The sequence below is a fragment of the Cydia amplana genome, chromosome 14 (genome assembly GCF_948474715.1).
Source record: "Cydia amplana chromosome 14, ilCydAmpl1.1, whole genome shotgun sequence".
Taxonomy (NCBI): domain Eukaryota; kingdom Metazoa; phylum Arthropoda; class Insecta; order Lepidoptera; family Tortricidae; genus Cydia; species Cydia amplana.
This window is the reverse complement of record NC_086082.1, coordinates 7,620,879-7,647,281: the sequence shown is the minus strand read 5'-3', so window position 1 is coordinate 7,647,281 and position 26,403 is coordinate 7,620,879. Positions and strand designations below refer to the sequence as shown.

The 26,403-nt window shown below is 37.7% G+C and overlaps 2 protein-coding genes across 2 annotated transcripts; one reads left to right on the top strand and one right to left on the bottom strand.

The window, feature by feature from the left end:
• The first annotated feature begins 558 nt into the window (after positions 1 to 558).
• LOC134653820 (iron-sulfur cluster assembly 2 homolog, mitochondrial) lies at positions 559 to 1,708 on the top strand. Its single transcript, XM_063509183.1, has 2 exons — positions 559 to 887; positions 1,456 to 1,708. Exons 1-2 carry the CDS (start codon positions 640 to 642, stop codon positions 1,631 to 1,633), a joined length of 426 nt encoding a protein of 141 aa, XP_063365253.1. The 5' UTR covers positions 559 to 639; the 3' UTR covers positions 1,634 to 1,708.
• A 2,776-nt stretch (positions 1,709 to 4,484) lies between these two features.
• On the bottom strand, positions 4,485 to 17,683 carry LOC134653819 (uncharacterized). The gene is made up of 4 exons (XM_063509182.1): positions 17,406 to 17,683; positions 8,993 to 9,130; positions 7,906 to 8,035; positions 4,485 to 4,634 (listed from the first exon to the last, which is right to left on the bottom strand). The coding sequence occupies exons 1-4, from the start codon at positions 17,530 to 17,532 to the stop codon at positions 4,532 to 4,534; spliced, it is 498 nt and encodes a 165-aa protein (XP_063365252.1). The 5' UTR covers positions 17,533 to 17,683; the 3' UTR covers positions 4,485 to 4,531.
• Between the last annotated feature and the right edge of the window lie 8,720 nt (positions 17,684 to 26,403).

Below are 26,403 nucleotides of genomic sequence, written 5' to 3'. Positions count from 1 at the left end.
TTATGAACGAAAATGTTGCTTAATTTATTGGTGGGGTTTGCAGCGTTCATTTGTTTATTAATTTAAATGTCAATTAAAATAGAAAAAAAATATAGCTAAGTTGATTATAAAAGGCGCCAAGAAAAAGCCGCGAGGGGGCGGCTTCGCCGCCCCCCCGAGGCCTGCCGCCCCGGGCCATGGCCCCCTTGGCCCTAGGGTAAATACGCCCCTGGGTGCTAGTACTAGTATAATAGTAAGATTCTCTCTGTCTATGTTTGAAATGAGACAGTTATTTGACAAACTATATATGTATTCTATTTTTTAACCGCGAAGATCTCCGAATCTCGATTTTCGCGGTAGGCCCCTGTGTCCCTTTCTAAATGTTGCCATTTAGGAAAAATAAAGCCTCTTTTGTAATCAAGTTTTTTTGGTAACTTATGACAGCGTGTTTTTCTGTAGGTCAAATAGATCCCCGTTAAAAGTTGTGACTTGTCAGTGTCACTGTCAACTGTGACGTTTGACGTTCAAGTGAATATTTTGATATTTTGGTTTTCCGTTTTGCTTTGCTGTGTAACTCGTAACTCAAGATTCACTAAATTCTTTATTCCATTGAAAATTTAAGATTTTTATGCACATAAATATCAAAAAATAGTAAGAAAAATGCTTCAGAGAGCGAGGCCATTGCTGTGTGCGATCCGCGCTCAGCGTAATAGCGTACATTGTTTACGCAACATCCAGACATCACCTGCGCCACAAGAGGGGATCGTGATCAGTGAGAGCTGCGTACAAAAATTAAAACAGCTCTGTGATGATGAAAAGAGCTTCTTAAGGGTGTGCGTAGAAAGCGGAGGCTGCTCAGGATTCCAGTACAAATTTGACTTGGACACTAAACTTCAAGATGATGACAGGTTTGTTTAATTTTATATTACGAGCAGTGGTCCAGTTACTATACTTTGTGTTTTTGGTTTGTTTTCTAAACAAACACATTATATGCACAGATTGACATATGCGTCGACGTCTAGTCATAGGTCCCACTTTGTCGCATAGCACAAGGACGAGATTTGCTTGTATTTAGGGAATGCAAATCGGTTATTTTCGGTTATTTTTTGTATGGAAATAATCGGTTATTAACCGAAACCGCGGTTATTTCCATACAAAAAATAACCGATTTGCATTCCCTACTTGAATTGTATACGAAAAACCTGTCAAGTCGTCCTTATGGCAAGCGACAGTGGGACTATACTCGGAGACGACATAAATTGTACACTTTAGACATAAGCTATTAGTAATAAATTAAAATATGTAATAAAGGCCTAGAATGGGCCTAGGCCAGGCACTTGCAGTTAGGCTATTCTGGGAAACTGTTACTTGATTGTTGTAAGTGGGGTGTAAGGGATGGTGATTATTTTTATTACCTACAGCATATTAAATTACTTGTTTTTTTTTAACTATGAAAAATATATTTTATTGTTGCAGAATATTCGAGAAAGATGGAGTCAAGGTAGTAATAGATGATACTTCACTTGAATACATCAAGGGATCCACAATTGACTATCACACTGAACTAATTCGAGCGGCGTTTAGAGTGGTTCAGAATCCTAATGCTGATTTGGGCTGCTCATGCGGGGCGAGTTTTTCAATCAAAATCGACTAAAGGTAACTAGAATAAAATAAAATTAAAGGTGTTAAAGATTAGAATAAGTAGGTGACATTTGTAAATTAAATATTTTATATAAAGTACAATCTCACTAATCCAGCACTAACGCTGATACAAGAGAGCCGATTAGTGTAAGTTAATTTTGATGTGCTTTTAGTATATAGGAAAATGTATTTCTAATACATTTTCCTATAATACTAAATTCAAAGAAAATCCTACTGTTTATTTGGAAATTAGCCATTTATAAAGAGATTGAAGTTAGACAATGTAGGTGCACATAGTAAATTAGAACATAGAATGATCATTTATACCCAAATTTTAGTACCGGATTACTGGGTTGGGTACACCGGACCATCAAAGTGCCGGATTATGGAGATTGTCCTGTACTCAATACAAATGCCATATAGCAAAGAGTTATTGTTAATATTGTTATTCTGTTATAGACCATAAACAGTGGTGGTGGCTTAGAAAAGCCTTCATATATCACACTAAGCATTGCTGATATATTTGATTACCACCTGCCACATGTTCTCGGTTTCATTATTAGCAGGCAAATCATATTACATTTTGACAGCCCAACCCCAGGCCATGTGCAGGTAAACATTAAACAAATATGGAAGAGCATGTTACATTGTTTTAAATCTAACAAGCATTGAAAAATAAACTTGTCAACAGCTCTTGAACCGTGCATTGACAGGCCCTACGATACTGGGGCAAATAGCACTTATAAATAAAGCTATGAATCAAGTTCTCAAACCAACAAATCTCCATTCTTGTGTTTGATATATTTTACTTCATCTTCAAATATTTGCTGCTAGTCAATCAGTATTTTTTTCATGCAATTAATGTAGCACTCACCCTCTATATATATATGTATAAATACGCAAATAAATATAATATAACAAACCACCACCAAAAGAATAATACTCGACACGTGTTTCGCCACTCTACAAGGCATCTTCAGGACTTCAGGAGGGATTAATATGAATTTCTGTAAAGTAACGCCTGATTCTATTCATTATTTGTAAACCACTCTAATGAATGGCTTTGCTTCACAAAAGGACTTTCACATCTTACTAACAGTTTTAACAGGAATAGGGCGTTTTTTTTAAAGTTGTCCCCTACACTTTTTTTTTCAAATTTGGGATTTTTATGTTATTTCTACTCAGAATCACGAGCTCTTTCTATCCTAATAGGAGAAAAAAAGTGTCCTAAGGTTTTTATTTCCATTCCGTCACCATTTTTCATAGACTTTGTATGGCGGTCGCGGAATAGGAAAGACCGAAAAATGTATGGAAATTTTGGGACATTTTTTTCTCCTATTAGGATAGAAAGAGCTTGTGATTCTGAGTAGAAATAACATAAAAAATCCCAAATTTGAAAAAAAAAGTGTAGAAGACAACTTTAAAAAAAACGCCCAATAATGCAATCAGCTTCAATACAAAATAATAGATAGATTATATGCAACATTATATATGTATGCTAATAAAAAAGTCGATAAACATAAATGTAAATATGTAGTTTATAGTGTAACAATGAAAAAAAAAACAATGTAGACATTTAGTTTAATTTATTTTCATAGTCTGTTCTGTGATATAAGATATAACAATAAAGAATTTACAGCAATATAAGCAAGTCTGCTTTTAATTTTAACAGTTATTATTTTCTGTGTTACTTAATTTCCTACATTGTTATAACACTGATTTAAACTTTCACGATTTTTACACATTATTAAATTATACAACGGGACTTAATCGCGTATCTAAGTTTTAAGATTTACCTCCGACGTTTCGAGGACGGCGTTGTCCCCGTGGTCTCGGAGAAGACTGGCTTAAGTTGACATCAGCATCGTCTAACCGCGCGAGTTTTTCGAACTACCCGCACTTGGTCTTGTTTATCCGCTTGAACGTTTTGCGCACTAAGGATGTCACATCCTTACACATCCTTCATCCTTACAGAGTGACATCCTTAGTGCGCAAAACGTTCAAGCGGATAAACAAGACCAAGTGCGGGTAGTTCGAAAAACTCGCGCGGTTAGACGATGCTGATGTCAACTTAAGCCAGTCTTCTCCGAGACCACGGGGACAACGCCGTCCTCGAAACGTCGGAGGTAAATCTTAAAACTTAGATACGCGATTAAGTCCCGTTGTATAATTTAATAATACATTGTTATAAGGTAAGAGGCTAGGCTAGCAAGTTTGGCTAATTGATTAGTTGATTACTTCATTATAACCAACAGGGCCAGAAATTATCACTGTGGCCTATTTAATTGACAAAAAAATTTGAAATCTTGTATTTGCCTTTTAAGTCTCAATATTACTTAAATAGTGGCTGCCACAATAATCATAATAATTCATAGTTACTTTGTACTTTCCAGGGTTAAAAAGTTGATCAAAGATCAAATAAAAACTCTGCTTTAATTATGAAACTTTATTTATTAAAAGAATATACATTGTGATTGAAAACTACTCAATTGATATGTAGTGTATTCATGTACAGGACATACAATGAAATGAATAATCTTAGTTTAATGATAATGAGTATATGTATCCAGCACAGGCTATAAATAAATTTTAAAGATTTTACACTTTAATTCTTACCATGTAAAATTTCTTGTGACAATTTTACTAGACTTGTTTTCTTCGTCATCATTTTAAAGATTTTGCCGCTTGATTTTGCACGCTATATAAGCGCTTACGCACCAGACGTAGCGAGCGAGGTGTGCGTCATTTCTCTTTGTGTGCGTCACTGATTAGACGCTGTTGTCTGCCCTTAATGCGTACCTAAGTTTATTAGCCTCTGTGCGTTTATCTCATTTGTATAATGGATACATATTATGTTAGGTTAGGTTAGGTTAGTATTTGTATTACCTATACACATTACACATAATAACGCCTAGTGAGATTGAGAGACGTTGATGGCGGCCCACACGTTGTCCAGTTTAGCAGATGGCATCGTGATGATGGGCTCGGTCTTGTTAGAGGAGTTTGCAGCAGATCTGAAGTATAAACAACATCCATTATTCTCCAACTGAAAACACTGTGTATAGTAATCAGATAGAAAATATGTACTGAGAAATAGATTTGTCCATGAACGTAAATGAGCGTTTCTTTTATTTTTTGCCATTTATATATAGGTATGTGACCTTTTTTGCCACTTTTGTGTTATTTCTACTCAGAATCACGAGCTCTATCGATCCTAATGGGATAAAAAAATGTCCCAGGGTTTTTTCCTATTGTGTTACTATTTCCCCATCATATACTTTGTATGGCGGTAACAAAAAAGGAAAGTTTGAAAAATGTATGGAAATTTTAGGACACTTTTTTCTCCTATAAGTATGAAAAGGGCTCGCGATCCTGACTAGAAACAACACAAAAGTGGCAAAAAAGGTCACAATATATAAAAAAGCGGCCAAGTGCGAGTCGTACTCGCCCATGAAGGGTTTTCCGTATTTAGGCGATTTATGACGTATAAAAAAAAACTACTTACTAGATCTCGTTCAAACCAATTTTCGGTGGAAGTTTACATGGTAATGTATATCATATATTTTTTTTAGTTTTATCATTCTCTTATTTTAGAAGTTACAGGGGGGGGGGGACACACACATTTTACCACTTTGGAAGTGTCTCTCGCGCAAACTATTCAGTTTAGAAAAAAATGATATTAGAAACCTCAATATCATTTTTGAAGACCTATCTATAGATACCCCACACGTATGGGTTTGATGAAAAAAAAAATTTTGAGTTTCAGTTCGAAGTATGGGGAACCCCAAAAATTTTTTGTTTTTTTTCTATTTTTGTGTGAAAATTTTAATGCGGTTCACAGAATACATCTACTTACCAAGTTTCAACAGTATAGTTCTTATAGTTTCGGAGAAAAGTGGCTGTGACATACGGACGGACAGACAGACGGACAGACGGACAGACGGACAGACGGACAGACAGACAGACAGACAGACATGACGAATCTAAAAAAGGCAAAAAATAAAAGAAAGTCTCAAATTCGTCAAACAAAAGGGCCATTCTACTAGGTAGTAGATAGGGTAGGTAATCTGAAGATGACAAGTTGTGAGTTGTATTACCAGATCGTACAGTTGCGTTTCAACCCACCATAACGAGCATATACATATGTGATTCTTCGTCAGAACGGTTTCTACCAAGCTGAAACGAGCGGAGCGCAGAAGATGTAATGTGAATTTCAAGGAACTTCATTGGTCGAATCCTAGCGTCTACTTCACGTTAAACGTTCACATTGACATATGATTTTCGATTCATGTAGGATGAATGGAATTCATTCATAAAGTGGCCATACACTTTTGCAGCTTACTTACTTACCTACGCCCTACGCCCACTAGTCTGCACAAGCACCTACTAGGTCGATATCGTACATGTATGCAAAGACTAGCTGTTGCCCGCGACTTCGTACGCGTGGATTTGTATATTGGTGGTTATATATTCTACATTAGCCTAGAACATTATAATGCAGCAAGAGATTGCGGTAGGACGGTTAATCATTTGTTAATTATTAATATTATACAACGCATGAGACTTGTCTTTCACAACCTACGAAGTTTCAAGCCCCTAACTGAATAAAATTGTCCTCGATATAATCCCTCTAAACCCCTTTAGAAGGTTTTCATGTCCTCTATTTAATAAAACCTACTACCTAACTACCTACTTACGAAGTTTGAAGTTCCTAGCTTTAAATAAAATTTGAACCCTATACAAACTTTCAACCCCTTTTTAACCATTTTAGGGGATGATTTTTTTAAAAGCTAAAATATTTTTTCTTGTATTATAATAATATGCCTTTATACAACGATTCAAGTCCCGCACTCAAATAATATGTTTGGCCTCCATACAAATTTTCAACCCTTTTTCACCACCTCGGGGGATGAATTATCAAAATCTCTGAAATTAGTTTTCTTCTCTTTTGATAAAATACCTACATTTTTACGAAGTTTCAAGTTTGTAGCTTTAAATAAAATTTGAACCCTATACAAACTTTCAACCCCCTTTCGACCCTTTAAGAGATGAATTTTTATAAACGCTGAAATTACTTTTCTCGTATTTTAATAACATACGATATTACAAAAATTCAAGCCCCGCACTCACAAAAATGTTTGATCTCCATACAAATTTTCAACCCCTTTTTCACCACCTTGGGGGATGAATTTTCAAAAACGCAGAAATTAGTTTTCTTGCTTTTTAATATAGTACATTTTTACAAAGTTTCAAATTCCTAGCTTAAAATAAAACGTGCACCCCATACAACCTTTCATCTCCTTTTTAACCCCCTTAGGGGTCGAATTTTTCAAAATCGCTTCTTATCTCTTGTACACTTTATAAATTCAACCTAGTGTACAAATTTCAACCTTCTAGCTTTTGTAGTTTCGGCTCTGCGTTGATGAATCAGTCAGTCAGTCAGTCAGGACACTTGCATTTATATATATAGATTATAATCATGTATGTATGTCGAATTGTCTTTGTTTATGTTTCTGTAGGTAGTGTAGGTACAGTATAACGTGGTACGTGGGTCATTACGAACGATATAGTGCGCGCGAGCTGAAAGCGAACGAGAGTTTAAAGAGTATTGTATTGTATCGTGTACAGTATGGTACTTACATCGACGACTGTTACCTATATGATCATTCCACCGTCTATATAATAAGATTTACGAATTGAATTGTCAATTAAGAGTGTGGTTAATGGTACATACGCAAGTCGCAAAATTAATAAATAATCTTCGATAGATAGAGATAAATATAACTGGTCTCAAAAGGCACAATCGGTAACATTGTACATTGTATTTAATTTGGATGATGATAATTGCCCTTCTTTTAATTGATGATATACTCGTACTTTACGATAGCGAGATGTCCTACATTAAATGCTAAAGGGCACTTTCCTTTCACCTTTTACATTGAGTAGGTACGAAGTGATAGTACTTTAGTGCTTGGTGCACCTTGCATTGTTATGTTTATACGAGTATAGGCAGAGGCGTAGCTATAGGCGTGGGCGAAGTGGGCCGTTGCCCACGGCCTCGAGCTCCAAGAGGGGCCTCGCGCGAGGCCCCTTCGGGCACAGGGAAAGAAAAGGGCCTCGCAGATGCGATTTCGCTCACGGCTAGATTAGTTCATGCTACGCCACTGAGTATAGGACATGAAGCTAGTGAAAAGTTATTTCTAGCTTTAAATCTATAGGTACCTATAGGTATACCTAATCACTAAAAATAGTCTGCAAGGATGTAGGGTTTGCTGAAGAACTTACTGCTGCAACTCCCCCTCGAAGACACTGACATCATTGACGTTCTTCACGTTGTGCGGCGAATACCGGTTGTAGAAGCCCCAGATGCTCATCATCAGCTTGCTGTTGTACTTCAGTGGCGATAGCTCCATGACTGAATAGGTAAATAATATGTTAGAGAGCTATTTTTGCATGTGTAGTTAAAGGTATACAAATTCGGAAACTCTGTGTATATTGCTCGTGTTGCGTTTGTGAGAGCTTTAGGGCTAGCATCTGGATATGGATTCAGCTATATAACAATAGTAACAATCAGTTCGATTATAATATTTGCAAATTCCTATATTTATGGGAAGCGGACACTTGATGATGACATCACTATGACATGAGCACGAGTAGGTTTTGGTTCTGAATCGACTTGGTACTTAACCGCGGGACCAGTATAATTTGGTTTTGGTTATAAATAAGACTGATAAGATAAATTTAAAAAAAGTTTATTAACCTTTGTCGCGTGACGCAACAAATATCGTAAAATGGAAAAAAAGAATAATGTTAAAAGGTGTCAGACTCTTCTCTTTCCAAACAGACTATTTATAAATATTGTTAAGGAGGTTAAAATGTTGCCTTATTCAAATATGTAAATGTACACATATTATCAAGGTAAAAGTAGGTATATTTTTTAAGAGCCCATCAACGTGCACACTAGGCGCACTGATGAATTTAATCGTGATTATTTAAATTTAATGGCTCCTCTACACGATGGGCCAACGCCGGCCACTCCAAGGGACGCATTTATGCGTTAGAGGGAGCAAGTGATATTGCTATCTCATTCTACCGCATGGCTGCGTCCCTTGGAGTGGCCGGCGTTGGCCCATCGTGTAGAGGAGCCATTACGAAATATATTTAAAAAAGGGGACCGCTACGTACTGTATCTTGTATTAAAGTACCTTTTTAATACATCAAACTAGTTTCTAGGTTGCTGGATGGAGACGTGAACCTAGTTGAGAATATAGGATGTATAGATAGACTCACAGTTAGGCGGACCCCGGGTCCTCGCGCCCCGCGCGGGGGCACAGCTGGGATTGACGCCAGGATGATGATGAGATAGACTCACAGTTAGTGTTGAATATCTTGGCATTGGGATCCTTGGCAGACTTCACGTTGGACAGCTTCATGTTGCGCTGGGTCTCCCGGATCCGCCCAGCCGAGAACGCAGACGGCGGGATCGACGCCATGGCCTTCTCTTGACAGGCTGGAAGTTAAACAGTATATTTGTAATGTTGTCGGTGCGGATGGCACGACAGGCGTGTCATCAAAGTTTTTAACGTGTGGCGTTTGACACGATAGGCGTGCCATCATATTCTATGGCGTAAGGCACGCCTGAAGTGTCATGAAATAATTGTTCGCCGCCACAGCCAAAAGTCTATGAAAATGGAACACGCAACGAAACGGTTAATTTGTAATTGCATTTTCTGTAGTAAGAAATAAAACCAAGCAGTATTACTAGCAAAAAGCAGAGCTTTGTAAGGGCTCGCGGAGTTTTTCTACCTAAACGTACCAGACCGCGACTTTGATCCAGTCCGAGGCTTGTTCCATGTTCAATCGAGTGGGTACGTAATAAGTCCGTTAAGGACGCAGCTGTAAGTTAGAGCAAGAAAGAAATATACCTACTAATTGGACCCCGGTCGCTGTCCGGTACGCCTGTCTGTTACAACTTTTACTTTGTCCATTAAAAACGTGTCCAGACGACAAAATCAAATTGCCAATATCATCCACACGTACTATACAATTTCATAAGCGCTTATTACATCCTACACGGTCGCCCAGTACTTTTTGTAACTGGCTATCCTACATAATGTTGGGTCAGCGAGCCAATGTTATTGAATTTATTTATGCGTCCACACCACACAATTGAGCGTAAAACTATCCCGTCTGGACACCTACTGGCGGTAATCATGCTGCTCCGCACATAAACTTACGTATAATTTGCTCTCTTAAGTGCTCATTAAGCTCTATCTTGGGTACTACTCTCTTAAGTGCTCATCAAGACGAGTCGGATGACCAAAACAGCGTTTGCCTATGTTTCACCAAACCTGAGTTCCAATAGGTACTGCCAGGGTTCAGCATCAGCTCTATCTTGGGCACTGCTCTCCCAAGTGCTCATTCTGACGAGTCGGATGTCCAAAACAGCGTGTATCTATGTTGCACCAAACCTGAGTTCTACTAGGTACAGCCAGGGTTTAGCATAAGCTCATCAGCTCTATCTTGGGTACTGCTCTCCCAAATGCCCGTCAAGACGTGTCGAATGACTAAAACAGCGTGTGCCTATGTTGCACCAAACCTGAGTTCCACTAGGTACAGCCAGGGATCAGCATCAGCTCTATCTTGGGTACTACTCTCCTAAGTGCTCATCAAGACGAGTCGGACGACCAAAACAGCTTGTGCATATGTTGTATTAAACCCGAGCTCCACTAGGTACTGCCAGGGTTCAGCATTAGTTATCTTGGGTACTGCTCTACCAAGTGATCACATGACGAGTCGGATGTCCAACCCAGTGTGTGTCTATGTTGCACCAAACCTGAGTTCCGCTAGGTACAGCCAGGATTCAGCATCAGCTCTATCGTACTGCTCTCCCAAGTGCTCATCAAGACTCAAGACGTGTCGAATTACTAAAACAGCGTGTGCCTATGTTGCACCAAACCTGAGTTCCACTAGGTACTGCCAGGGTTCTGGGTCATTTTGTTGAACTGCACGCCGACGTTGCAATTGGCGTGCAGTCGGCGTGCAGTTTCCATACAAGTTGCAGTCGGGTGTAGTTTATTAATACAAATTTCAGTGATTTAGGGCCGATACAGACGGCCTAATACGCTTATCTTTATTTATAATTTTGGCAGTTCCAAGCAATAGTAACACTAAAACTGTTTCTCGAACTGAAAATACCCGATTTAAGTTTGCTAACACAACATGACTGATCAGTTCATCAGCGTCACAGAACAGAACATACGAGTAAATTGACCTCCGCAGTGAATATACAGCAAGATTGAATGTTCCAGTATTCAGAGAAACTTAATTGCTAAATTGGGAATCAAACCGAGCGAAGCGAGATGGGTCAGAATCCAAAATTTTAACCCTTTTTAGGGTTCCGTACCCAAAGGGTAAAAAACGGGACGCTATTACTAAGACTTTGCTGTCCGTCCGTCCGTCCGTCCCTAGTTTATTAGTTTATTACAATATACAGTACTGTAAGCTGCTGACACAAACGTGAAAATAATATTTCAGCGATCAAGTTATATTAGGTACCTACTACTTGAGTTTTTCGGAACTTATGTACGAAATATCATTTGATATTTACCAGTCGCTTTTCGGTGAAGGAAAACATCGTGAGGAAACCGGACTAATCCCAATACGGGCCTAGTTTACCCTCTGGGTTGGAAGGTCAGATGGCAGTCGCTTTCGTAAAAACTAGTGCCCACGCCAGTTCCTGAGATTAGCTGCCAAGCTGCCCAGGCTCCCATGAGCCGTGGCAAAATTCCGGGATAACGCGAGGAAGCCATGTCCGTCTTTGTGTGAGGGGTCACTAATTTACACATGTGTACTAAATTTCAACTTAATTGGTCTAGTCGTTTCCGTGAAAATAGGCTGTGACAGACGGACAGACAGACGCACGAGTGAACCCTAAAAATTGTATTTTTCACCACTTCTATACCATGAGAGCACCTTATCGTGCCCAGTGAGCACCACGATAAATTAATCAAAGGCTAGCCGTCAAAAATCGACTATATGTCTAACTATCCAACAAACGTAGCCATTTACCGTCTATCGCTGTCAAAGTGGACAAAACGGTATGAATGTTATAAAAATGTATAAATCTAGACAAGTGTCTTTTATATCATTTAACTTATCCACTTATCAACTAAGTTTAAGTTGGAAAAGTAGACAAATGACATATTATCCAACGAGCAGCATGCAGTTATGCAGTTAATCGTTTAACGACTATCGCTGTCAAAAGTGGAAAAGACGACAAATCAATAAAAACTGGATAAAATGTCAGTTTTATCATCATTTATACAACTATATCATTTATACAGTCGACCATCATAGCCCTACTGGCTGTATCTCATGAACCGCGATAGCTAGACAGTTGAAATTTTCACAAATGATGTAAGTATCTCTGTTGCCGCTATAACAACAAATACTAAAAATAAAATAAAATAAATATTTAAGGGGGGCTCCCATACAACAAACACTATTTTTTTGCTCTATTTTTTGTTGATGGTGCGGAATCCTCCATGCGCGAGTCCGACTCGCGCTTGGCCGGTTTTTTTGTATTCATCGTTGTTAGCACATAGTACATTAGCACGAATTTTAATTTGTAATTTTTCTAACAGATGGCGCTAGTAGTAATACAAAGTGTTTTTCCTTTATTTTATTTTTTTAGGTTTATAAAATGATATTTTTATGTTTGATAACACATCTAGACATGAATTTAAATTACTATGTTTAATTTCAAACCTATAAGTGCGATAGTTTTTCCGTAAAGTGTACCACAAGAATGCATAGTTTGTCGAATAGTGATAGGGCTCGCTTCGCTCGCCCTAATAATGCTGTTAATAAAATTTGACATGTAGAAAGCGTAAGTCTTAGGAATTAGATTAGAGAGAGGAAAGAAAGAATAATGACACACTATACTAAACTGGAATCGGCTTTTTCCGTGGCCTGAAGCATGCCTGAACTGTCATATTACCAAAGATTGAGCTGCGTCACAACAAAGTATATAGGTATTAGGTACAGTCACCAGCATAAATATATGACTGTGGGCAGCCGTGCAAAAATATCTGATGCTCCATTGGAGGCATAAGTATATGACGACACTACCTCGGTAAAAATATGTGATGCTTTGTGGCCGGCAAAAATATCGTTAGTCTTGCCATCCGGCGCCTAGAGCGGCCGCTCCACTCGCTCTACCCTAGATCCGGCCCTGGGTCGAGGTATATCTACAAAGATATGTGGCGGAAAAGCGGATGAAAACATCCGGATGATAGCACTCAATGCCACTAAGAAAAGCCACAGCTTTAGGCTTAGATTTTAGAACGTCATGTTGCGTATTTTAACAGCTGCAACTGTACTTTCATAGCTGTTCTCCAAATAGCGGTCGTAAAGTTGTAAAACGTAGCCCCTTATTTACTTATTCACCAAACATCAACTTTACACCATTCAGTTAAGGTTGCATTTTCAACAATGAGACCGGTCGTTGAAGCAAATTCTTGTTTTTCTTTAACACTTGTGAGTTTAAAGGTGACGTGACCTTATATTTTTTACTATTCTTATGTCTCCGTAATATTTCGCAATATAGGCAGGTGCGCATCACCTGTCGGAAAGGTCACCCGACAATTACCTAATTGCTCGTGTTTGTGCCACCGCTGTTAATGATATCCGCACCTATCGAACAGAGTCCACCAGTATAAGTGAGACCTCGAGATTCATATCAACTATTTGTAATCAGAGACCCGACTATAGCCGTACTAATAGCTGCCAATATCGGTCTAGTCAGCGCAGCCACACGATTTTGTGTTCTCTTTGTTTTGTTCGATTGGATGGAACATTGTAATATAATATAAGTAAGTAATGTAGTTGTTTGCTAATTATTTTAATTGTTTTTATGAAAAACATATTTTTTTTAGGTGAAACCTAATGCTTAGGCGTTTTACACGGAATCACAAACTATTTATTTATTATAGACTATATAATTACATAGTCGCTAAAATGATTGGTGGATAAATTGTGTAGAACCTACTTATTGTCTACTACTTCGATTTTTTATTTAAAACTAGGTTTGGAGCGTATATAGATAGGTCGTAATTGGGGAATGTAACTTATTGAATGCGATCCTAAAAATTTCACCATACTCTAAATTTCTCCTTCTGTCTAATTCTATCATACAGACACGGATATTATTACTTTCTCATTTATAATACTTATTATAATAGGTAGGTACCTACCTACAGTGTACACCTATAGTAGGGAATAGGGATTAAGAGCCCATCAACGTGCACACTATAGATCAGTGAAATCTTACAAAAAAAATCTCCTAAAAAAACATTGCGTGATGTAGTTCTATATTTTTGTGTATGTTGTTTGGAGTCCTTGGAGGAATGTGACACTTATGTTTTGCAAGCAAAAAAAAGTTGTGCTCCCTTCGTAATTTGCATAAAAATTCAAAAATTTCGGACTTTTTTCAGTTTTTGCACTTTTATTATAAAACTATGGGTTTTTGGTCAAAGCTTGCTATGTAATGTTGAAAGAACATTAAATTTGAAACAATTTAAGCCCATTTACAGCGCCGTATGTTAAATAGTTCATGAGATATGGAACTTTAAAAAAGGGTATTTTTTTCCTTAGAATGAAATTTTTAGTTTTTCCTATATTTCAGGACAAATATCGGCACAACCGCTCATGCTATGAGATATATTGCGTGAATAAAGTTGTAGCAAATTTAATTACCTTTCATTTAAGTGCAAGAAAGGGTCAGTAAGTTCTACAGTTCTCTAGTTATCGTAAAAAAATGAAATTGCTATAATGAGGAAGGCAACTAATGTGTTGTTTAAGGCATTGTCAAAATCCCTACAAAAGGCAGTACCATCAACGAGAGTGCCATCTATGCTTTTACCGGCCTTCTCCGATAGCAGCAGAGCGATGTTAGAGATCAACCATTTTGAAAATGCACTCCCCTCTTACGAGTAAGCACTTCATTCATTCAGTAATGAAATCAAGATACAAACTGTAGTTTGGCTTGTTTTTCGGCTCCACTTTTTGGTCATAGCCATTGATTGTAGTCCACGATACCGATTCTTATTTAAGAATTAGTTTTGGTTTTGATCTTGTTTTGATACGACCTTGACGATAGTTCACAGTGATTGGCGTGGTGTTGGCGAAACCCACTGGGATCACTGGAAGTCGCGTTATTAGATGTCTAGCTGTCGCTTCTTGGTGCTCTTGAGTGTACTGTGAGTCGTGTTAATACAAGATCACGATAATATCCTAACCACAACAAATTGATACATCAGAATCAGCTACCATTACCCACACTAGGTATATGTTTGTGCTATAGGCATGTCTGTATGTGACTCAGACTTGTCAAGTTACCACTATATTATAACTTCTTCAGAGGTTTACCGTATTTATACGCAATATTGCAAATTCTTTTCCAATGGCTGTTAAGGCTAAATCTATGTAGAGCTACTGCTCTGTGGAGTTGTCAATCCACGGGTTGTGACCATAAATACTTATTTCAGTCTTTACTTACTTTACAGTCTTAAATGTATTTATAGTCTCGACCAATTAAAAAATAATTGGAAAATGATTGGACTAATTTGTCAATAGAAAATACGGCAAATACACATAATTTTTTGAGTTACAAATTAGATAGTTAAGTATAACTAAAATTTTGTAAATTATTTGTCATAGTACAGCTATGTGTAATTTCGTAACCAAATATATCTCAATGTTAACATGATTATTGATTAACTAATTATGTATTCTAGAAGAATGTATCATTGCTAGAAAGTAACAGATGTATGCAATCCGCCCGGCTTGGCAGATCATGCATCATGTTAACATACACTTATCTATACCTAATTGAATTAAAACTAGTACATACGTGTTTCCTTTAGTTCTTCTTCTATTCCCGATTTGGTTTGTCAATCTATACACCTATGTATGTAGTTAAGACTCGTAGTAATAGGATATTGCTAGTTAAAACCCGTGGATTATAACACAAACGTATACCTAGAGTGGGTAATGGTAGCTGATTCTGATGTATCAATTTGTTTTATGGTTAGGATATTATCGTGATCTTGTATTAAAACGACTCACAGTATACTCAAGAGCACCAAGAAGCGACAGCTAGACATCTAATAACACGACTTCCAGTGATCCCAGTGCGTTTCGCCAATCACTGTGAACTATCGTCAAGGACGTATCAAAACCGAAACTAATTCTTAAATAAGAATCGGTATCGTGGACTACAATCAATGGCTACGACCAAAAAGTGGAGCCGAAAAACAAGCCAAACTACAGTTTGTATCTTGATTTCATTACTGAATGAATGAAGTGCTTACTCGTAAGAGGGGAGTGCATTGTAAAAATGGTTGATCAATATCGCTCTGCTGCTATCGGAGAAGGCCGGTAAAAGCGTAGATGACACTCTCGTCGATGGTACTGCCTTTTGTAGGGATTTTGATAATGCCTTAAACAATACATTAGTTTCCTTCCTCATTATAGCAATTTTATTTTTTTACGATAACTAGAGAACTGTAGAACTTACTGACCCTTTCTTGCACTTAAATGAACTTTATTCACGCAATATATCTCATAGCATGAGCGGTTGTGCCGATATTTGTCCTGAAATATAGGAAAAACTAAAAATTTCATTCTAAGGAAAAAAATACCCTATTTTTAAAGTTCCATATCTCATGAATTATTTGACATACGGCGCTGTAAATGGGCTTAAATTGTTCCAAATTTAATGTTATTTCAACATTACATAGCAAGCTTTGACCAAAACCCCATAGTTTTATAATAAAAGTGCAAAAACTGAAAAAAGTTTGCAATTTTTTGCAAATTACGAAGGGAGCACAACTTTTTTTGCTTACAAAACATAGTGTCACATTCGGCACATTCCTCCAAGGACTCCAAACAACATACACAAAAATATAGAACTACATCACGCAAAGTTTTTTTATTGTAAGATTTGAGTGATCTACTAGTCGTGATTATTTAAATTAACGAAATATATTTAATAAAGGGGGCCGCTACGTACTGTATCTTGTATTAAAGTACCTTTTGAATACATCAAACTAGTTTCTATGTTGCCGGATTCGTCAATCCATGCTTCCAAAGTTAAAACGGCCGTTTTTGTTTTGAATTCATAGATTGACGAATCCAGAAACACAGAAACTAGTTTGATGTATTCAAAAGGTACTTTAATACATGATGCAGTACGTAGCGCCCCCATTTTTTTAAATATCTTTCGTTAAATTTAAATAATCACGATTATTTAGCAGTGGCGCTAGTGTGCACGTTGATGGGCTCTTAAGGAAACCGAAGAGGTATATGAAATAGCTACCTGCGCTACTTATTTATTTATAACATGATCCCAACAGTTTGAATGTCAAAATGTTTACGTACAAGTAGCTAAAAGATTGTATAATTAACGTGACCATTAATTTGATAAAAATGTACACGTTAACTGCCCTCACTGTTAACTATCCATCGGTGGACCTTATGTCTATTGTAATAAAGTCCACCGATGTACAGTTAAGAGTGTTGCTGTGTGTACTGCGCTATCAGTGAAATTTAGCATATCTTCTTATAAAATATAGTCGGGTCAATCATTGGTGTCATGTCATTCTTACATTAAACCAACTTTGATACAGATTCGGCTTCGCTACTGTTTCGTAGCCAAGGATAAACAAGGAAGAATGCTAAGATGGCAAGAAGAAAGAGAGAGAAATCTAACTAATTGGTACCTTTACACAGATTGGAGAATACGCTGGACAGCAAAGCGAAGTTATTGAGCGCTTCAATCTTAAAGCCTGTCCCGTCCAGGCTCCTGCAGTCGCCGTTGATCCTCAACGTGCTGAATAAATGCACCATTAAATCACAGTAAGATGGGGTAAATGCTTCGAAGATACACGCTGCACTAGAATGTGCCGAGAGTCGCGGCTGAGATGCCACTGATCACAAAGGCACGAACATGCCTGACCCCAAGAGTTATCAGAGGCCAGCTGCATCATTCACAAAACATTTTAAAGGAACTGTAGGCTTGTGTCTAGTGTTACTTGACCTAGTGATCAGTAGCAATTTTGTGTAATTAAAGATCATACTATGTAAGGTATAGGTTTTGGACAACAGTCCAGCATCATTAATGTTTATATGAACGTATGTGTGCCGCGATAAGGCGTAAGTACATGAGCGATGTTTCAACGTCGTAAGTATCCCACCAAAAACATTTTCATGTAAAATGTTGCCAAGACGAAACCATAAAGCTCGCACTGACAAAAAGTTATCAGATCTCTTGTAGAGCCAAGCTTCTAACTTTACAAGCCCTAACTTCACAAACTCTACACCTTAGTCAAAATATGTGGCTTGACCGTTTCGCTACTGTCACATGGACGTAAGGTGAAAAATGTTTTCACTGTTCATTATTTTTATAATACTTACAATAGTTCTTGGAGTAACGAAACGGCCAAGCCACATATTTTGACTAAGGTGTAGAGTTTGTGAAGTTAGGGCTTGTAGAGTTAGAAGCTTGGCTCTACAAGAGATCTGATAACTTTTTGTCAGTGCGAGCTTTATGGTTTCGTCTTGGCAACATTTTACATGAAAATGTTTTTGGTGGGATTTCACTTCTTTTTGTAAGTTGCTTCCATCCCCTAATTTAAAGGGTTGCGCGTGTGATTTAAGTACCTACTATTAAAAATCCTGAAATACGTACCTGGGGTCATCTTTTATACAATCTGCTTTTTGCTGATTCCCCATACAAACTTCAACCCTCTTTTTCCCCTAACGTCCTTTTCTACCCCCTTTTCACCCTTACGGGGTGATTTTGGAGTTGAAACCTATTCTATGCCATTCCCCATTACAAAAAATATCTACATAGCAAATTTCAACTAAATCGTTTCAGCGGGTATTGATTTCCCATACAAAATTCCACCCCCCTTTTCACCCCCTTAGGGGCAAAAAATTTCAAGTTTTTGAATTTTTTTGTTGTTTGTGTACTAATACTATCTTACATACCAAATTTCAGCTTCCTAGGACTTCAGGAAGTACCCTAGAGGTTTTGATGATCAACAGTGAGTGAGTGAGTCAGTGACGAAATCGGGGTTTTTTAGATATGAATAAAATCTAAAGTATAAGAGCTATGCAATTGAAAATTTTTATGTTTAATAAGTCCACTATTGACATCATATCCCGAGAATTTTTTTTATCTGATATAATCCAAACCCAAGTTATGAGGGTTAAAAAAAAAGGACGAAGCGTTTCGAGAAAAGGTAGGTAGTGCCCTTGCGCTTCGCTTTGCTCGTCTTGGCGGGGGCACTACCGTGCCCCCAGATACTTGTGTTTCGGATGGGCAAAATATTTTTTTTCAAGATCCTCAAATCCAAACGACTTTAGTTGAAATCAACTATGTACTTAGATCATGAACTCGTCGGTCTATTCTCATCAGTCTGTTTTGTCTTTAGGTATTAAGTCTATATATGTAGGTCTAGGTACCTACATGATGATGTGGTCGGTTGGTATAGGTACATATTAGTCTATTAGTGTACCTAACAATTAATTTCCTGTCAAGCAGTTAAAAGTTGTTGATATTTTAGTTGTTGATATTTTGTTTAAGTAGTTCAAAATCTTCAACACGACATGACACAAACGCTTCCACTTTACTAAACATATAGTGGCGTGTATGTAACTAATGCTTGAACATTTCTTAACCGTTTAACGTGTTTAGTAAATATGTACTTAACTAGCTGTTGCCCGCGACTCCGTACGCGTGGATTTGTATATTGGTGGTTATAAATTCTACATTAGCTTAGAACATTAGGCAGCAAAAGATAGCAGTAGGGACGGTTAACATTTGTTAATTATTATACAACGCATGAGATTTGTCTTTCACAACCTGGCTACGAATAAGTTTCAAGCCCCTAACTGAATAAAATTGTTCTCGATAACTCTCTCAACCCCCAGAAGATTTTCAAGTCCACTGTTTAATAAAACCTGCTACCTAACTACCTATTTACGACGTTAGAAGTTCCTAGCTTTAAATAAAATTTGAACCCTCTACCAACTCTCAACCCCTGTTTAAATCTTTAGGGGATGAATTTTTAAAAACGCTGAAATTACTTTTCTTGTATTCTAATAATATGCCTTTATACAACGTTTCAAGTCCCGCACTCAAATAAATATTTGGGTTCCATACAAATTTTCAACCCCCTTTCACCACCTTGGGCAATTAATTATGCGAGCGAAACTACCGTACGAACCGATGCGCGCGCGCGACTGACTGACTTTATACAAAGATTTAAGTCCCGCACTCGCAAAAATATTTGATCTTCATACACTCTTTCAACCCCTTTTTGACTTCCTCGGGGGATGAATTTTTAAAAACGCTGAATAGGTTTTCTTATTTTTTAATAAAATACCTTTTTACGAAGTTTCAAGTTCCTAGCTTTAAATAAAATTTGAACCCTATACAAACTTTCAACCCCTTTTGGACCCTTATAGGGGATGAATTTTTAAAAACGCTGAAATTACTTTTCTCGTATTCTAATAGTATGTCATTATACAAAGATTCAAGTCCCGCACTTCAAAAAAAAATTTGACCTCCATACAAATTTTCAACCCCTTTTCACCACCTTAAATGTTGAATTAAAAAAAAAACGCTGAAATTAGTTTTCTTCTCTTTTAATGAAATAACTTTGTACGAAGTTAAAAATTCGTAGCTTAAAATTAAATTTAAACCCTATACAATCTTTCAACCCCTTTTTAACCCTTTTAAGGGATGAATTTGTAAAAACGCTGAAATTACTTTTCTTGAGTTCTAATAATATGGCTTTATACAACTCTTTACTCGCTTTTATTATTAGAACTCAAGAAAAGTTTTTTACCCCCTTAGGGGTTGAATTTCCTAAAACGTCGCACTAATTTTATGGATTCAAACTTTCAATCCCTTTTTAACCCTGTTAGGGGATGAATTTTCAAAAACGCTGGAATTACTTTTCCTGTCTTATAATAATATCCCCATATACAAAGTTTCAAGTCCCACACTCACAAAAATATTTGATCTCCATACATACTTTCAACCCCTTTTTCACCGCCTTGGGGGATGAATTTTCGAAAACTTAGAAATTAGTTTTCTTTTTTTATAATGTAATACATTTTTACAAAGTTTCAAATTCCTTGCTTAAAATAAAATTTGCACCCCAGGACAAAGTTTCATCCCCTTTTTCACCCCCTTAGGGGTTGAATTTCGTAAAAAGTCGCAATTACTTTTTTTTGGTTATCAGGTATTATGCCTTTCTAAGAAGTTTCAAAGCATTTGTAATGGATTCAAACTTTAAACCCCTTTTTAACCCTCTTAGGGGATGAATTTTCAAAATCGCTGAAATTACTTTTTCCGTCTTATAATAATATCCCCATATACAAAGTTTCAAGTCCCACACTCACAAAAGTATTTGAACTCCATACAAACTTTCAACTCCTTTTTCACCACCTTGGGGGATGAATTTTCGAAAACGCTCAAATTAGTTTTCTTGTTTTTTAATATAATACATTTTTACAAAGTTTCAAATTCCTAGTTTAAAATAAAACTTGTACCCCATACAACCTTTCATCCCCTTTTTAACCCCCTTAGGGGTTGAATTTTTCAAAATCGCTTCTTATCTCTTGTACACTTTATAAATGCAACCTAGTGTGCAAATTTCAATTTTTTAACTTTTGTAGTTTCGGCTCTGCGTTGATGAATCAGTCAGTCAGTCAGTCAGTCAGGACACTTGCATTTATATATATAGATTCAGTGGCGTAGCTAGAGGATATGGCGCCCGGGGCAGGCACCAAATTTGCCCCCCCCCCCCCCCCCACAAAACCAAATGAACTAACGAAAGGGTTACTTCTTAGGGTTCCGTACCCAAAGGGTAAAAACGGGACCCTATTACTAAGACTCCGCTGTCCGTCCGTCCGTCTGTCACCAGGCTGTATCTCACGAACCGTGATAGCTAGACAGTTGAAATTTTCACAGATGATGTATTTCTGTTGCCGCTATAACAACAAATACTAAAAACAGAATAAAATAAAGATTTAAGTGGGGCTCCCATACAACAAACGTGATTTTTGACCGAAGTTAAGCAACGTCGGGCGGGGCCAGTACTTGGATGGGTGACCGTTTTTTGTTTGTTTTTTTGTTTGTTTTGCTCTATTTTTTGTTGAATGGTGCGGAACCCTCCGTGCGCGAGTCCGACTCGCACTTGGCCGGTTTTTTTTCAATCCGTCACGGGTACAAACCCTGGCACGTACCAAAAGTTGGAAGGTCAGACGGCAGTCGCTTTCGTAAAAATTAGTGCCTACGCTAATTCTTGGGATTACTTGCCAAGCGGACCCCAGGCTTCCATAAGCCGTTCAAAATGCTGGGATAACGCGAGGAAGATGACTGATATTATTGTGATGGATGGATGGGTGACCGTTTTTTTGTGTTTGTTTTTGCTTGTTTTGCTCTATTTTTTGTTGATGGTGCGGAACCCTCCGTGCGCGAGTCCGACTCGCACTTGGCCGGTTTTTACTTATTAAAGTTTACTTTTGATTCGACAAATAAGTGTATTTTTAGTCCATCGGTGGCTAACAAACTTACGACTCACCTGATGGTAAGCGGTCACCGCATCCTATGGACGTCTACACTCCAGGGGCGTTACATGCGCGTTGCCGACCATTTTAAAACTTATACACTTCTTTTTTGGAGATCTCCTTAGACTTGAAGATTCAATATCGCTTGTAAGTTTGGGATCGTAGACTATTCATAGCGCGCCTTTGGACTGATTTGAAGGGACCAAGGTGGCATCTAGGTGCTCCTGCCCAAAGGTGCAGTACTCATTATATGGGATCTGTCCATGGTCGTACGCAGTATTTTTTATTTTTTAAGGGGTGGGGCAGAAGTAGGGGAGGCTGGGGACGTTGTAACAGGGTACGGTTGAAACAGAGATTCTTAGCTTATGGTCATAGACCAGGGTGGGACAACTGCCCCACCTTGCCCCACCGCATGGGTACGCCTATGGATCTGTCTGCCCCAGAGTAAAGTATCGCCTCCCTTTATTGAGCACACCGAGTTTTTTGGATACGAGCGCAGCCTACCCAGCAAGGTGGCTACAAAATTATTGGACGTCACTGATGGAGATGTCAACACCGAGGCTCCCAATACTCCCTGACATGGGAAGGGTTGTGCCTTGAAAAACGAGCTTTTCTTAGCGGTAAACGCGCAAAATTGAGCCTTGGTGGGATTGAATTGGACTAAATTCTCCCGATCCCACACCGAAACTCTGGATAGAATGCTCTCAATACCTGACACAGGTTTTTCACGGCATTCTAGTATCACAGAACGAGCGATGTTGGCACGGCATGTGTTATACAGTTGGTCCAAACCTTGCCGTCCAAAAATTTTTTTTTGATTCCGCCCTCTGTGGGCTATCAGAATATGTTAGCCGACTTTTCGTAGTTTTCGAATTATGATTTTTATTTTTATTACTTTTAACTTTTGTTGAGAAATTCCGGGGTGAAGCAATTATTAATTTAAAAAAACTATTGAACTTTTTTTTGAATATTTCTTTTTGTAACATAAACCTTCACAAACGGCGCAGTTGCTAAAAAAAATCAGCATCCTCACTGGGCTGAGTTGGGAAAAAAAGACAAACTTTTACGTACGTTAAAAAATACAAGCGATTTCAAGGACTTTTGGTTATTTTAGAAACTGCTAGACCCTACGTTTTTTTAAAAGGTCAAAAAAGTGATACTTAATAGTCATAATTTGTCAGAGTCGCCGGTCAAAGGAACTGAGGTGGAAGGCTTCCAAATTAGTAATTCATTACAAAAATCCTCTTTTGTTATTTCTACTATTATTTTATGGGGTCACTTCCCCATCGCTATTTCATGTTATCAGTGCAAATAAGTACCACGAACAATTATTAGAAGGCATAAAAGCAACGCAAAGCTTCACCCCGGAATTTCCTAACAAAAATTAAAAGTTAAACTCGAAAACTACGAAAAATCGGCTAACATACATGGGGTATATTCTGATAACCAACGAAGAGCATTCAAAAAAAATTTTTTGGACATCAAGGTTTGGACCATCCTGTATACAGGGTGGCTAAAAAATAACTGCATTTCCGTTGCCAGGGAGGTTTTGGGATTATACTGAACAATTTTTACTATGAGACCAACCCCTAAGTCGCGAAAAAAAAATTTGACTGTTTCCTACATTTTGGCTGGTCCATTTTCTATGGGAGGTCTTTTGCCCATTTTGGCGCCCCCCCTTGGACGGCGCCCGGGGCACGTGCCCCCCCCCAGCCTCCCCCCTAGTTACGCCACTGCTCGACTAGAATAAATAAAACAGATAACGCGGCCAGTGGTGAAGGAACTTTGGCTGATTCGATCGCTGTTCTCGAAAACGAAACCCAAATATAATTAAGAAGTGTTTAAATAGTAATCGCATGAAGTGACTGATAAGTGAGTTAGTAACGCGACGACAATGTTTTATAGAGTTCTTAGACCTAAGATATGGTACGTGGTAGATATGGCCTTTGTTAGTGAATTCAAATAAGTTCTTAGTCGAATTTAATTATTGGCACGTATTTAACCGGTCAACGAATTAATCGCATTTGGGTAGTTAAAAAAAATAGAAATGGCTACTAAAATTAATAGTTTGGCAACAAAAACGGAGCCTTAAAATATATCAATATGAGTTGTATTTTAATGCCGTTACAGCTTTTGATTATTTTTAGGCAGGTACCAAGTATTTATTTGGCAACTGAATTAATATTTTGGAGACCATTTATGAAGCACATTTTAAAAAGAAAACGGCTATCTATTAATTAAAAAATGAAGTTCTTTTAAAATATTTTGTTTGGTTATTACACGGTCAACCTAACACGCTCCTCCTCGCTTCGCTCGTCGTCGCACCTATCTGTTGACTCTAGCAGAACACAGTGGTAACTATTGAAATTAGTAATTAAAAATTTAAATATCTAATGGTATATGGTGCCCTTGCCTAGGGCACTATTTATATACCAAATAATACGCGGAGATAGAGATGATGAATATTTACATATAATGAGAGAATATTTACAGCGAATATATTACAATAGGATTAAATAAGATTTAGGCTTCCGTATCGCAGAAGGAAAATTTAGTTGTGTCGAAGTGACATGACTGACACGTTGACGTAGACTTGTAGACGGGTTGTGGGCAGCCAGTATTGTGGTGCGCCACAGGTATAATGGCCAATAGGCGTTTCATGATTAGAAATTTCTACTATAAGTATGGTCAGTATACTTATTGCATATTGGTAAATTAATTTGAGGTGTTTTGTGTAAAAAGTGACCAATATTCATTTAATTTAACTGCTTTCGTGTTCAAATACTACCTAGCTGAAACGATATGCTCAGTTATGATTAGTTGATTACTTAGGTGTGAACAACTAGATGACAACTAAATTTTATGATCGCTTTACAATATTAGTTGCCAATTTATTATTTCAGACGCCAACTTATCACTTTAAGTTCCCTATAATTTTTTTGGGTGGCTTGATTTTGCTGCCTGTTTTTTAATATTATGATGCTTAGGTATATTTGAGGCTAAAATATTTTTTTTGGCGCTAAAATATTAATGCACAGCCAAATTATATTATTATATGCCCAATGAAAGTTCCTATTTAATATTTTAGTTGCCTGGTTAATAATAAGCCTTAATTATTTAACCGTAAAATTATTCAACTTCTTAGTCTTAGCTTAAAGTAACATTACCTATTACATCTGGCATCTATTATATTCAGCGGATATGAAGAAAGTAGGAAGGTAAGGATTCTGCCACTGCGGACGTGATCTGTCTCTTCATAAATTAGTTGAAGATAAATAATATATAAACATAATTATCGATAATGATATTAATGATAATTGATAAAGTTAGGTTAGGTTAGGTTACCTACCCTATACCTATTTAACTAGGAGGTAGGTACGTCAAAATTTTATCCCGCAAATATATGAATATATATAGGTAGGGTAGGTATATATCCAAATCAAGGGAGCGATAACGAGTCAAGACAAAAGTTCGCCTATTAGTCTGATTAGTGATTACTGTTTAAGTAGGTATTTGATACGTCAATAAACCTTTAGTATTAACCTCGGTTTTCTTCCACGGTAAGGCTGCATCGCCTGACGTCAATGAAATGAAATTGAGCAAAATAAGCGTCACAATTTGACCTACATACTTTAGAAATTACGCTGATCTTATATTTCTATCTATGTAGGTACTTGCGTCAGTAAGTTATTGCGCGCGGTTCCACTCGAAATGGAATCAGCCTGTCTCATAATATCTCCTCCGAAGGCGTTGAACTTCCAAAAAAGCAATGAAGCCTAGTCTGCTACTTATGTTAGGCGTGTCTCACTCCGCGATTTCGTCGCTTTGCTACAGGTAGCTAAAAGTACATCCGTTCGGCCCCAATTTTGGGGAAAGTCATAAGCCGCGCGTGGCGCTGTCGCCACCTAGCGGCCATATCTGTGCTGAGCGTAACAGACGCGTTTTGTTAGAGAGTGAGTCTTCTGTACTTAGTACTATTATTTATTCTGTGCTTATGTCTAATATCATTGTTCGGTAGACCGAGGCGAATCGAATCATACAGGGCCAATGGAGTCAAGTAAAATATCTGTTGATATTTAATATATTGCCTATGACTGACGTTGCAGGTAAGAGGACACGTATACGTGCGGTGCC

Coding starts and splice junctions, on each gene's coding strand:
- LOC134653820 (XM_063509183.1), top strand. CDS start 640: ATGCTTCAGAGAGCGAGGCCATTGCTGTGTGCGATCCGCGCTCAGCGT. Junction 888..1,455: donor AAACTTCAAGATGATGACAG/GTTTGTTTAATT, acceptor TTATTGTTGCAG/AATATTCGAGAAAGATGGAG.
- LOC134653819 (XM_063509182.1), bottom strand. CDS start 17,532: ATGGTGCATTTATTCAGCACGTTGAGGATCAACGGCGACTGCAGGAGC. Junction 9,131..17,405: donor ATTCTCCAATCTGTGTAAAG/GTACCAATTAGT, acceptor TTTAACTTCCAG/CCTGTCAAGAGAAGGCCATG. Junction 8,036..8,992: donor CAAGATATTCAACACTAACT/GTGAGTCTATCT, acceptor TTACCTATTCAG/TCATGGAGCTATCGCCACTG.